Source organism: Semicossyphus pulcher, unplaced genomic scaffold (assembly GCF_022749685.1).
Source record: "Semicossyphus pulcher isolate SPU_LCO1_2020_fin unplaced genomic scaffold, fSemPul1.0.p SCAF_9, whole genome shotgun sequence".
NCBI classification, from domain to species: domain Eukaryota; kingdom Metazoa; phylum Chordata; class Actinopteri; order Labriformes; family Labridae; genus Semicossyphus; species Semicossyphus pulcher.
The window spans coordinates 21,133,500-21,146,976 of NW_027211770.1; the positions used below are offsets into that span (position 1 = coordinate 21,133,500).

Sequence of the window (13,477 nt, forward strand, 5' to 3'; positions counted from 1 at the left end):
ATCTATTTGTAGATTGTTTTTTTTATATGGCGACAGGAAGAAGAGAGTGCTTGGGGGTAACAGATTGACAGGAAGTCTTTTCAGATCAAATTATTTCTGCAGGTTTTGCTCCGCATTATCCCTGCACCACCAGGCCAAAGGTTCAGAGAAAACAATGGAGATGGAGGGAAAGGAAAGGGTGTAGAGGGGAGAGGAAATGTCCTATTGTGCTGCACAGTCAGCCTTTGGTTCTAGAGAAGTACAGAGAAATACATGCAGGTTGCCTCGCAGCGAGAGGGTTAGCACAGGAAGGAAACGAGGAGAGACAAAGACAGAGAGAGAGAGAGCCAGAGAGAGAGACGGAGGGGAAAACAGCAGAAAAGGGTCACCCGGGGTTTTCCACTGTGTAGGATTAGAAAAGGCATGAGATGTAGGTAAGACGGAGTGAGCAGGGGAAACATTTCGACAGTCACAGACGGATCAGACAAAAAGAGAAATTTGAGGTCGTCAGAAAGAGGACCGGAAAAGAGAAAGTGCGTTCCTTCAGGACTGTAATCGAATGGGCCACAAAGATGACCTGCTCAAGTGAGGATTTGTACAAGACTAATGATGGGAGATGCTGTGATCAGTGTGCTGCAGGTCAGTCATAACTTTTCATTACCAAATTGACTTTTCTGTATTGGATAACAAACTTCTCTGTAGGCCTGTAAAAACTATGACAAAGTATTTACTGTATATTTCTCTGTATCTCTCTCTCAGGTTCGTACATTCGAGCCGAATGTGACACCACAAAGAAAACGGAGTGTGGCGAATGTCTGCGTGGTTTCTTCACAGCCACCAAGAACTTCTTGACTAAATGTCGAGCCTGCAAAGACTGCAGCTCCTGTGAGTCACACATTGTCCTTTTTCTATACAGCAAACACAAACACAGTTCCTTCTTCTTCTACGCTCTGCTGCCTTTTTATAGACGCGTTTGCAACAGTTCTTCGTTCAGACAGTATCACAAACCTTTAACGTCTTCCTCTTATTCATTTTTAAAACATTATAACTCACTAACCTGTGGCTGGGGTCAGTCAATACAAACTACAAATGTGTAACCAAACTTAAGTCACAACTAACAAACTTAGTGTTAAATGTATGTGGAAACCCCAAAGTCTCAAAGGATGCAAAGTATGTCTGGCTGAGTTTTGAGGAAATGTGTAAAAAGTGATGCACTCGATACCTGACATATCTCCATTAGATGTAAGAGTGCAACCATTACAAAATGTAAAATCTTGACTTTGAATGTAAATATCATAAAGTGTCATATGGATAAAAACAGTTAGTCAAAGTGGAATAACGTGATTTCAACAATCTTGATTGTAACAATAACCTTATCTACACTTTGCAGCCTCACTGGTACTGTAGTGTCAACCAGGCTAAAGCTAACGTGTAGCAGCAGACACATTAAAGCTCAGTGTGTAACAGAGTGATACAGGAGGCCGTTCCTGCCGGTATTATCAGACTCTATTATTATTCTCCCTTTTTCAAGGCTGTTTAAACTGCTCCAAACTCAACCTGCCGACACTTACTTACACCTTTTATATTTGTGCGCTTAATTTAGCCTTAGCACAAAAGGAATAACTTACATTGCAACACAACTGTTTTTAAGCTCTGTCTTACACATATTAGTTGTGTTATTGTAACTGTTGTGTGTTCGTGCTTGTTGCAATTGCACTTCAATGTGTGTGCTATGATGTTTTCATTTCTCTTTGGGTAATTAATAAAGTGTATCTGTCCAAGTGGCTTCAACATCAGCTGAGACAGCTGTAAAACATTTGTGTCAAATGAAAATGTGACTTTGTGTGAACAACTTCGGATGGTGCAAACTGTATCTCTGTGTGACTCTTGCAGATAAGAACCAGAGGAAGGTGAGGGACTGCACGGCTCAGGAGGACACAGTGTGCGAGTGTGTGTCGGGCTTCTACTGCAATAATGATCACTGCGACCACTGCATGAGAGTGAAGCACTGCCCTCTGGGTGAAGGGGTCAGAGTTCGAGGTAGGCTTCAGTAGTAAAATGCACAAATAAATGATCAAAAATAAACACAGAAACTGTAATCTAAAAAGACGTCTCATTCCTTCCTGCAGCCACTCGCTCCAATGACACTGTCTGTGCTCTGTGTGGAGAGGGGACCTACAGCAACGTGACAGATTACCAGTCAACCTGTAAAACACACACCAGGTCTGACTGCTTCTCCAATATTACTGTTACTATTATTACTACAATGGCAGAGGAAGGATGTGGTGTGGCATGTAATCAATTGTGACTGAATCATTTATTAGTCATCCGTCTACACGCAGCATAAAATACATTTCGTTCGTTACATGTTTCCTTTTTGAAAACCCAAAACCACCTACGTCTCATATTTCATCCACACTGTAGAAACTATGTAAAGAGTACATTAAATACATCCAATTCAGTAGCTAAAACAAAAAAAATTGGTTGTAGATGCACGGCACAGTATTTGGATATTAATTTGGTGGATCTTTTCCCCTCCTTGTTTGTCATCTTCAGATGTGAGGACATAGGACGAGTGTTGAAAACTGCAGGAACCTCGACGGCTGACGCAATCTGTGGTGACTTCAAATCTCGTAAGTCTGTTGTTTGAATTTGTTTCATCTCTTACGATAATAAAGTCTGTAAAAGACATTAACGCGTACAACATAGCGGAGGCTTTCTTCCTGAGTGACCCACTGAGTTCCTGTTGACCTTCAGTTTCTGTATGTCACATGACCAGGTTATGAGACAGAGGAAGCAGAGGGAGTGTAGATGGGAAATCATTCCAAAAGCGGGGCGTAATGCTGCACTGACAGGAGGTGTTTAGGTCTGTCTTTGTGACTGGCTGCAACGGGTAATTTCACCTTTAGAGAATACTGATTAAAGCTGCAGTAGTCTATATTGTAATAACAATATATCAAATGACAATGTTAAAACAGGTCAATTGAGGAGACTCATGGCTGCAGCTCCCTGTGCTTATTAGCAAGTTTGTGTAGCTGTGCGACTGAACCCTGTTTTCCTTACTGTTATGATATATTCTCACAGTGGCAATTTTTGCTATTGCACACAAGTGACAATATACCAATGTATTCCTTTGACTTTTCATTAGGCAGGAATGTTCCATACACTGAATAATAGCTGTAGACACTTTCACTGTGGGCTTCTGTCTGCTACCAGGGAAAGCTCTCGCAGGATCAGGAATGCACAATTTACTGCACAAATTGCATCAACAATTATGCAACCAAAACAGCAAGAGGATAGAACTTTTTTTCCCACTAGTAATCAGAAAATTAAAAGGCCAGTTTGTCGATTTTCAACCTCAGTCCCGTCATGCTATTATGGGGAGCTAATGCCATTATGGTAGGGTGGAAAAAAGCAATTTGGCTCTGTGCCTTTGGAGGATGCTATCCGCTTCTTCAATGGGCCCTGGAAAACCTCCGCCAGACTACTTAAAACGTGTCATCTGGCGGAGGCCAGGGAACTTGCTAAACTACACTTCCTCAATCTATGACGCCCGCCTCTGATGTCATGAGGTTTAAGAGAACAATGGTGACCACATGAGAAGATCAGGGGATTATGTCAACATGCTGGCAGAGTGATATCTGTAGTTGTAGCAAGCAGGCTGTATTTATCCACAGTGGTGCTTAAAGCTAGATGCTAACGTCTGCATGCTAACATACCTCTGATTTTAGCCAAGCAGGTATAATGTTTACCATGTTCACCATTTTAGCTTCATATGCTAACTGAGGCTAAGGCTAATTGGCAAAACCACAGTACCTACAGATACTGATCTGATAATCACCAATTATTCAATAGTTGTAGTTATAATTACCATTAGCTATCAGAGGTTGAGTTTTTTTTTAACCAGTGTCCACTGAGGAGTGAAGAGGGGCAAACTTACTGAAGGTAGCCACTCTTCATTTTAACCACATTTTATATAAATATGATCGTAAGAAAACAGATGAACACAGCAATTCAATTTAATCAGATGTCACACTTTTTGTTTAAAGTTTGTCCACAGTTTTAAACCCAACATTGAAGTTATCAGTGTATCATTTCTGTGAGGTCAGTGTATGAAACTATAAACACATCAAGTGAGCTTACGTGACATAGATCTAAATGCTCATTACCACTGAAACAGGTGGGAAATTTATATGTGACGCATTTTTTTGATCTGAAAGCAAAACGTTTTCACAAGGTAAGAGGAAAAAGTTATTCCACCCGAAAGGTTCTGAGGAAACAGCAGCAACACTGTTTTAAACCTGCTTATTATACATTTATAACTCACCAGAAAGATGTGCAGAAGTGTACATTATTGTGTATAAACACTTAATAAAGTAATATTTGACTATATGTGTTCATATTTATATGTTTATAAACAAGATGTGAATATTTTGTATATGTAGAAATAGTAAGTTAAAGCTTTATAACACACTGTAAGGATTTCTTCATTTGTGAAATCGTACAGCTACTTTATATATTGTATATTTTAGTTATATTGTTATAAATTACATTAATAAAAACTTAAATTGTACGTTAAAATAATCTCACCTTGCAAATACACTATCATTATGTGTATTATCACATTATAGTTTCATTTTTGTGCGACCACATTTTACCGTGATGCAAACAGTATTCATTCATAAAAGGAGAATTAATTTCCTTTTAAAATACTATCAAGGAGGAAACAAGAGCTCCAGTAATCACAAACACTCCCACTGTATTTCCCAGAAGCAACACGTGTGAAAGTGTAATTCTAATGTATCTGGGTCTCTCTGAAATCCCCTCCGTCTTTCTGTCTGTCTGTTCATCAGATTGTCACTGGATGTTACCGGCGGGCCTGTGGTCAGGACTCGTGTTGACTGCACTCCTGCTGCTGGCTCTCATCTGCTGGAGGACAAAACGCAAGTCACGCAGAGCAGGTGTGTGTGTGTGTGTGTGTGTGTGTGACGTTTTGCATGTGTAGGTGTGTTTCATCACTGTTTTTCAAACTCTTGTTCTCACACTTTTAAAAAAAAGTCTTTCTGAAGAGGCGATAGAGCGGTGTGCCAGCATGCCTACTCACTGGTAATTACGCATGTTGTTAGCCACAAGTGAGATACAAGGCTTTGAAGTTGTACAGTTTAAGATCAGAGATCATCTCCTTCAATAGCTTCCTCCCACTCTTTCCTTTACAGTGACAGTCTTAGTTCTTGTAGCTGATTTTATGAGATTAACTAGAATTTACAGTCTCCTGCACTTCATTTTAGTAGAAAAGAAACGTCAAGTCTATCATTTTTTCCCGTAAACAGAATGTCAAAGCGTCAGTGTAACCCCCCCTGCAGGTTTAATAGGGAGCTAACTCGCTCAGTGACAGAGCGAATGGGGGAAACCACATCCTGTGCATATTCAGACTGACACAGTTATTTGGTACAAAGTGACGCACACCTCACAGGCAGCGCACTCATACTGAGAAACACTTCTTACGTATGAGCTTCAGTCCCATAAATGATTGTTTTGTTTGACGTATTGTAGTTCACTGTTTCCAGTGAAGCAGTGAGTCCATACTGGAATTTACAAAATATGAAAGAGAAGCTGTGTTGTTCTGACAATCTGAAGAGCAAGGTGGCAGTTTTAAAACATTGCAACAGGGTTTGAGTAGAATTATTGGTCCCTTTGGTTTCGTTTGCAGCAGTCGATCATGTTCATTATGACAGTATGAAAGTCTTCTTATCCCAATGTGTCTGTATTTCATTCAGCTTCAAAGCGTTGATGCAACCAAAGTTATTCAGTTACGTATTTTCTCACTCGTGCATGTGTAGTTTCGTGCCATGAAGATTTTTCGGTTTTGGTTTTCTCTGCTGAGGTTTTGATCAATCTCAATTTTTACAATCAGCTTAACACAACACGACGCTGGTTAGTGCAGCTCAAAGCTCTTTTTCTAATGACATATCAGTTCTAATGAAAGTCTGTGGATAAAATAGACAAACAAGGAAAAACTAGTTGCAGTTGAGTTTTTAAAATGTGATTCGCTTTACGTCTCTGTGTGCTGTAATGAGGCCCAACAAGGCCTCGACAAAACTGCAGGACAGGACAGATAATGACGCATGCCGCACATTAAGGCTTTTGTCATTCCACCTACAGTCTCTGAGGAACTGCAGTCGCTGACGGTGTGTAAAACATTCAAAGTGTCATAGAGGAAGAAGTTTGAGTCATCTTTGTTTCATGATTGTTTCTTTCGATTCCTTTGTTGCCATCATACAAATGTGCATTACGTCAGACAAAGGTAATAAATGGCTGTTTGGAGGATACTGATCAGACATACAGAAAGTGGAGAGGTGTTTTATGCTGCAGGGGCGGATTGATAAGGTTATTTTGAAAGTACTATACTATTTTCTGTCCTTAATATTTACACCATTGGAATCTTTTAAATTATTTTTCGGCCTTTTCTATAGAGAGGACAGTAGATAGTGTTGGAAACAGGGGAGGAGAGAATGAGGGACGCCACGCGGCAAAGGGCCAAGGGTGGGAGTTGAACCTGGGGCCGCCGCCCAATATCATTGTAATCTAACCACAACCTATCTCTATGTGAAAAGGGAAATAAACTGTTTAACATCCGCAGTTATAGTTTACAGGAGGCAAGTGTTTGATACGTAATTAAAGGAGGAGTTTCACTTTGTTATATTGAATCTTTTAAGAGGTGTGACAAACTTTTTCTCCAAACAAAGCACCTTCAGCACGTCCTAATTAGCAAAACACTCCACATGTGATTGACTGGTGGAGCTGAACCTGTCAGTTTGGAGAGATTTCACTGCCACCTACAGGCCGATACATGTCACTGCAGGTTATGAGCTCATGTCACATTCACCCTTTCACACACTGATGGTAAAGGCTACTATGCAAAGTGCCAATCTTCAATCAGGAATTAACAATAGTAATGCGTCAAAGGATATACCTTCTGCAGCTGGGGTTGAGTGTCTTGCCTGTAGCAGTCAGGGATTGAACCCCCAACCTTCCAACTTGGAGACAACCGATTCTACCACCAAGCCACAGCCACCCCGATTAAACTCAAAAACTTGTTGAATTTGACACAAATCAAACGACTCATCATGATCATAACAGGCCTAACTGTTTAAGTAATGTATGTATTATCCTCTGTGTGTGACAGGCATCCACAGTGTTCCTGTCACATTGATAGAAATGGTTCCAGCAGAGCTGGTCAGTCCGCCTGAGCTGCCTTTACCGTTCAAAGAGCAGAACGGTCACTGCACAGAGAGCTGCATAGAGGACGACTGCAAGTTACAGCTTTTTACCCCAGGTGAGAAAATCCTGTACACTGCTGCATGCAGACTCACACCAGTTTTAGACTACTTCAGTTTCTGTGTTGCTGTTTTAAGTAGTTTTTTATGCTATGATCGAATATCTTTAATGTCCTGCAGCCTTGTGAGGTCTCAGAACGACCCTGATGTTACTTGTGTTCCTTGCAGTTGTCACTCTTTGTGGATTTCTGCTTCTATCAAATTGATTCTTACAGATAATTGAGATGATAAATGTCCAGATTGAGGATAAATTAAAGGGAAAGTGGATAAACTTGGGGATTTATTTTCCTCCAGTAAAGTTTCAGTATTTCTAAGAGTCTACGCCAAAAAGCTCTGAAGCTGTTCTAGCAGATTGTGGTGGCTAAGACACTTTGTATCGGATTTTCCTTTAAATGATGAACTATCTGTATATTGAGTGTAAAAAATGAATCCCTTTTATGGTCTATATTAATTTTCAATGCTCATAAAAGCTTCCAGTCCCATTAAATAGGCCATGAATCAGGCCTCACTAAGTGCAAAGCATGTGGGGTTTTACATTACTTTGAAGGATGGTCACACTGAACATTGATTTCATCCTCCTCAGATGATAACGTGGTGAGTTTCTGCACAGAGGACAGCATGAACAGCAGCCTTCCCATAACTCCGCTGAAGGTCACGGTCTCATTCGCTGAATCTAACCAAGGCAACGGAAATGCTGGATACGGCACCGGAAACTTCCTCAGGACTTACTCAGAGCCTCAGGAGGATGAGTGGTGCGGGACAGAGACTGCGTAACCGCATTCTGACGGAGCTCAGAGTCCCTCCTCATCAACTCTTTCTAAACTGAAACTAGTCTTCTTTTTATACCTTTTTTTTTTTTGGAATAGGGTTTCTCTGTTTCAGTAGAGTTAAAGGTGGCTGATGGTTTGCTGCCCCCTGTAGGATGTTAATGAAAATTTCATCTCAAGTGATGTAATATTTACAATGAAACCAGCTCTGTACTCGAGACTCATTCCTTTAAATGTGAATTAGTCTTGCAAAAGGAGCTTCACAAGTTAAGGCAGCATGCTAATTTAAAAAGAAGTCTGTTGTAAATGTCGACTTTTAATATTTAAAACATAAAAGCCAAAGCTAACGATGAATGACTGTGTAGCATGATGTAGCTATTGTTGCTCAACTGTGCAAAAACTATTAAAAACATGACTGAGTCACACTGTTGCACTGAGTTACCTCATTACCACGAACTTGAACATTTTACTTTAGTGCATCCCTCGTTCAGCAAACAGAAATTTGTATTGTAAATGCATCTTCATCCACAGCAGAAAATAGTCCCCACAAATGTCTATTTAATCCTGATCGAGTGCTTCAACCTGCAGTGTGCAGGCTAAGAAAATGTAAATACTGACCACTGTTGGTCTATTTGTTGACAAAAAGAAAAGTATAGTAGAGTGACTGGCTAATTCTTTAATGTTCAGTATACTGTTAAATGCATTGGTAGTTATACCTTTAAAGGATATTTAAATGAACTTATATTTAAGCAATATCACACCCTCAAGGTCGTGATGTTGCTCTGAATATCATCACAGCTGTGATTATCCCCGCGTCTACGGCTGAATCACAGCTGTGATGATATTCAGTACAACATCACAACCTCGAGTGTGTCATTGCTTTTAATCAACAACAAATCATTTTTTGCTCCTCCAACTCAACTTGTTCCACAACTCAACTGAAACTGGACTTTTGTTGCCCAGCAACCCAAACATTCTCCTGCACTCTGTGTCTACAGGTTACCATAGATCAGCTATTTTTATCATGTACATTTATCTGTTTTAATGTATCATCAACCAGTGAAATAAGAGTCTGTTGTGTGATTCAGAGGTACCAGCTTAATCAATGTGGATATACACAGTCTGCTGTAATGTTAATTTACACCTGGCTGAGGCGGAGTGATACACAGAGTGAAAAGACCCGGTGATGTTGTACTCTATATTAGCACTCATGGAATGCCTCTTATCCAATCAGATTACTTGGTCGGAAATTTTTAGTTTTTTAAGTGATATTCTTGTAGATCTCAGTTTTGTTCTATTTGGTGGCACCTCATGGCGCCTACGGTTGGCTCGCTTTGTCAAGGATGTAACTCTTGATTTTCCTCGCCGATGGTCGCTTTCCTTTTTAGACTGTTTGCCTTCATCGGCGCGTCGAATGTTTCCTTTTCTTTGGGTTTTCACTTGAAGTTGTATCTGTAGTCATTGATGTTTTCTTTGTTTTTACATTTACAGAAACCAGAAAAAGAGCCGCTTTATACTTGTGTTTGTTCAGTTAGCTCCGCCTACCCTCTCTGGCAGACCAACCACTGCTGGGTGATGGAAAACGCGTCACTAACTGGGCGCCTCTTTTTTGATTTTTTTCCCCAAAATCGCACCAGACACTCAGTCTGTAGTACTGCAAATGCAAAGTCTTTCATCAGCGGGCCATAGGCTCGATCACCATTGTGTTACCTCATTCAGTGATTGATAGTGACATATATTATTATATTATTATTATTATTATTATTATGAAAATCTTCAAGATTATATCTTTGAGTACATTTTAGTGCAAATTCTGACCACAGAACTTTTATTTACAAACTATATAAAACTTGTGATTTGCAGCAGCGGTACCACGCACGTGCAACAAATCTCAGACAATGATGTGATGTATTAATGAAGCTGCAGAGACGGCCCATAGATGTATGATTTGTTTATAACAGAAGAGAGAGATAGTGCAATATGAGGAAGTATGCTGGGAATGTTTACAAGTCTTTGTGGTCTGGTCTCAGTTAGTACCATCAGATGGGAACAATTAACAGTGTAGAGAAATTCAGTCCAAAATAAAGATGATTATAATACAAAAAAAAAAGATACACATGAATCAAACCTTGTACCAACTCCTTTTTTCTATTTAGAATAAATGTTACTAAAACGTACTTTCAGCTGCTTCAATCAGCCTTCTTGAAGACTTGCTTGGCGACAATGCCTTGAACTCTCATCTCCTGCAGAGAGAGAAAGAGACCACGAGGGGAGGAGGGGCGAGGAAAAGCAGGGCGGGGGGGTGGGGTGGGGGTGGGGGTGGGGGTGGGGATGAATGGTGAGAATCAATAATGCAGTCTGTCACATCAAAGGAGAGGGAAATGAGCGATACACAAACCTCAGATTGTATCCAAAACATAATTCAATTCCCCCCCTCCTCGTTATTCGTCTCCCCCTCTTTCAACACTACTTATCTCCTTTCAGCTCCCCTCTCCTCCTCCTCCTCCTCCTCCTCCTCCAACTCCCCCCTCACTCACTCTTCATTAGCCTCTCTCTGCTTTGTGTAACCTTTAAAAAATCCACCATGTTGGAGGCTGATCCTCGCTGGCATTTCTTTCCCAATACTCTCCTGAATGTGGACATCAACAACACGTCTCTTTGTCCTGAACGCAGCGGAGGAATTACAAAATCCTGCGGGAGCGTTTTAGTGGAACAATACTGATTGTTTCAAATCTTAATCGGCATTGACAAGCTAATCTATAAGCTTAAAAATGAGGAGAACAAATCCGTTTCCTTGGTCCTGAGTTCTTGAAACACAAGAGTCTTCTGTCTCTTTTGTTTGAGCATCTTTTTGTGTCCCTCGAGGCTCCGGAAGCCTTTTCATAAAGAACTTCTTCACATAGCTACAGCAAAGTGAGGCCGAACAAGGCAGTGAAAACATTTAAAACCCTCTCATTTGCCTTATTTGCATGATTTCCCTCACTTAGCATATCAATTTCAGCATCTTTTTCCCCTTTTCCTTCTTCCTTATCCCCTCCCTCCTCCGTCTTTTCACTCCATCCGCACACGTCCTTACCAAATGCAGCTTGTTGCCCTCCAGCCAGTGAGTCCAGCCTCGTCCTTCTTTCTCTCCTCGCTGTACACAAACCAGGTTCGCTCCGTCCCAGCTCACTGTAGTCTGCAGGAAAACAGGGATGTTGTGTCACCGCGTGCAATTAGTATGTAAAGTAGCTAAAGCGTTCAATCAGTCTTTGTGCTGTGAAAAAGGCCGGACATCTCTTTTCTTTTGCTTCCTTTTGCTCAGTTTTTTGTTTAGGATCCACTTTAAAATGCTGCAATTTCTTATTCAAGCACTAAGTAAGTAGGATTTCTCTTTTGTTTATTGCTTTCTCTTTATTACACACATCCCTCATTGTAGCCACAAGCTGGGATTTAAGCAGCAGGAGGCCAACTACAAACACAGAATCACAGCGGTAGGTGGCTCGACTTTCCCCAGACGTTCCAACGTTAACACAAAGAGCGAACTTGTACAGCAAGTTATGATACCTTATATTCCCTTCATCATGAGCCCAAACACGTTAAACCACACATTCAGACACAACAAAATAACACGCACCTGGCAGGTACGTCCGTCCACAGGCCCCAGGTCCTCAGTGAACTCTTTTCCGATGGTGAAATCCATGTTGAAGTTCTTAAAGGTGGTGAGGGTGCGGATCCTCATTGCTCCTGTGGCCGGGTCGTGCGTGATCTCTTTGGTGGGCTTCAACAGACACACAATCTTCCTCAGAGCAAAGTTAATATCTGAGAAAAGACAAGGAGATCAATTAAACATGACATATAGTTTGTTTTTTCCTCACATAAAAGGGCTCACACAGAGCAGACAGAATGAGTATGTCCCCTGAGTGTGGGTGTGTGTGCGAGACGGATCTGGGGTCATGTAAAGGACAAGGTGGTGATTTCATTCACACTGATGTGCAGCTGCAGAAGAGGATGACCTACATCATGCAAAAATGTAGGAAGATACCCCTTATGTTATCTGCTGAAAAGACATAATTATTACCTCAAAGCAAAAAAGCAATAAAGATGTACAAAGTTGCTCAAAGTAAGGATGAAGAAATGTTTGAAGGCGCTCTTTCAGACACAGATATATATATTAAACACATTTTATATAATATGTATGCTGTTTGTTTAATATAATTAGGTTTCAGGGAAGGAGGAACATTGCTTTGTTTACTGCTAAGCACCAAAACCCCCCAGACTCATTTTTGTAAATGAACCCCTCTGATTCTGTTCAAAGAGGTTAAACTTAATTGGTAATGAGTTACACAGCTGAGTCTTACCTAAAGCTCCCAGGTATTCGTCCATGTTCTCTTGCTCCACCATATGAAACGTGCCTGTGTAATTCGGTTTCGACATTTTGTTCCTTTCAAAACTCCAAGCGGGCTGAAATCTAAACTTTTTCTTCGAGTCCAGTCTGAATGCCAAAGATCCGCCTGCCGCTGGCTTTGATATCAGTTGCACTTACGCAACTTACTCAGACAAAGCGCGGATTGCAGAGGAATGCGCGTAAAAATGAGCCTCTTGTTGCTGTTGTCTGAGGGTATGTGTTTGCAGCTCCACAGAGGACCTGTGAGGCTCTTCTCTGGTGGAGACGCGGATTGTGAAAGTGTTTCCAGTCAGCTGTGAGTCAGTCGGGCTCACAATTTTTCTGCAGAAGTACATGCAGGGGGAGGAACGTGCATCTCCTCTAATGCTTTACTCACAGGGATCAGTTTCAGGAGGGGCGGGGCTTCGGGGCAATGAAACATGTGGTAGGTGGGGAGAGATGTAGCAGACTTACTTCAAGCCTGTGAGGATTTATGTTAGGCTATATAGTACTTGAGAAAATATATTGTTACCAGTACTTCATATGCAGGTTAAATAATTATTCTGTATATGTTGGAGATAAAAAACAGGGAAATTTAAAATTGAACGTAGGAGTTAAAATTCACTTTGGTTCTACATCTCCTCCAGGACTTAAAGTCCATTCATGCCTTTGAAAACATCCATTGACAAAACACTGATAGGACTAAATGACTGTTTAAAATATTGATGTTTGGTACAAGCCTTTAACAACCCCAGACTGTGTGGTGTTGGTGTTAAAAAAAGACTAGTTAGAGCTTGTAACAGTCCAGTCTGTTCCTTAGGAGGTGCTGACATTTAAGACAGGCACACATTTCCATAAGAAAAGTAGGAGCAGTTCAGGTAAGAGAGAGAATAAGGATTGGTGAAAAGGTAGAGCTCACCTGTTGTTTATCACCAGCTTTAAATGCATTCAAACCCACTATGGGACGTTTTTAACTGGTTATGAAACAGAATCAGTTTAATACTGATGCCTCTATACGGCAAATAATA

General features: G+C 40.8%; 2 protein-coding genes across 2 annotated transcripts; one reads left to right on the top strand and one right to left on the bottom strand.

Annotated features, from left to right (window-relative positions):
• The first annotated feature begins 67 nt into the window (after positions 1-67).
• On the top strand, positions 68-8,506 carry LOC138583568 (tumor necrosis factor receptor superfamily member 5). Its single transcript, XM_069655432.1, has 8 exons — positions 68-618; positions 739-864; positions 1,873-2,019; positions 2,109-2,202; positions 2,536-2,612; positions 4,833-4,940; positions 7,166-7,315; positions 7,900-8,506. Exons 1-8 carry the CDS (start codon positions 552-554, stop codon positions 8,088-8,090), a joined length of 960 nt encoding a protein of 319 aa, XP_069511533.1. The 5' UTR covers positions 68-551; the 3' UTR covers positions 8,091-8,506.
• Positions 8,507-10,021: 1,515 nt separating this feature from the next.
• rbp5 (retinol binding protein 1a, cellular) lies at positions 10,022-12,789 on the bottom strand. Its single transcript, XM_069656473.1, has 4 exons — positions 12,424-12,789; positions 11,700-11,884; positions 11,160-11,261; positions 10,022-10,326 (listed from the first exon to the last, which is right to left on the bottom strand). Exons 1-4 carry the CDS (start codon positions 12,497-12,499, stop codon positions 10,273-10,275), a joined length of 417 nt encoding a protein of 138 aa, XP_069512574.1. The 5' UTR covers positions 12,500-12,789; the 3' UTR covers positions 10,022-10,272.
• Positions 12,790-13,477: the final 688 nt, after the last annotated feature.

Bases quoted from the DNA above. Each gene is read 5' to 3' on its own strand.
- LOC138583568 (XM_069655432.1), top strand. From the start codon at position 552: ATGACCTGCTCAAGTGAGGATTTGTACAAGACTAATGATGGGAGATGC. The intron at 619-738 runs GTCAGTCATAAC...TCTCTCTCTCAG, and splicing joins CTGTGATCAGTGTGCTGCAG to GTTCGTACATTCGAGCCGAA. The intron at 2,613-4,832 runs GTAAGTCTGTTG...TCTGTTCATCAG, and splicing joins CTGTGGTGACTTCAAATCTC to ATTGTCACTGGATGTTACCG.
- rbp5 (XM_069656473.1), bottom strand. From the start codon at position 12,499: ATGTCGAAACCGAATTACACAGGCACGTTTCATATGGTGGAGCAAGAG. The intron at 11,885-12,423 runs GTAAGACTCAGC...GTCTTTTCTCAG, and splicing joins CGAATACCTGGGAGCTTTAG to ATATTAACTTTGCTCTGAGG. The intron at 11,262-11,699 runs GTGCGTGTTATT...GTTTTCCTGCAG, and splicing joins TGGACGGACGTACCTGCCAG to ACTACAGTGAGCTGGGACGG.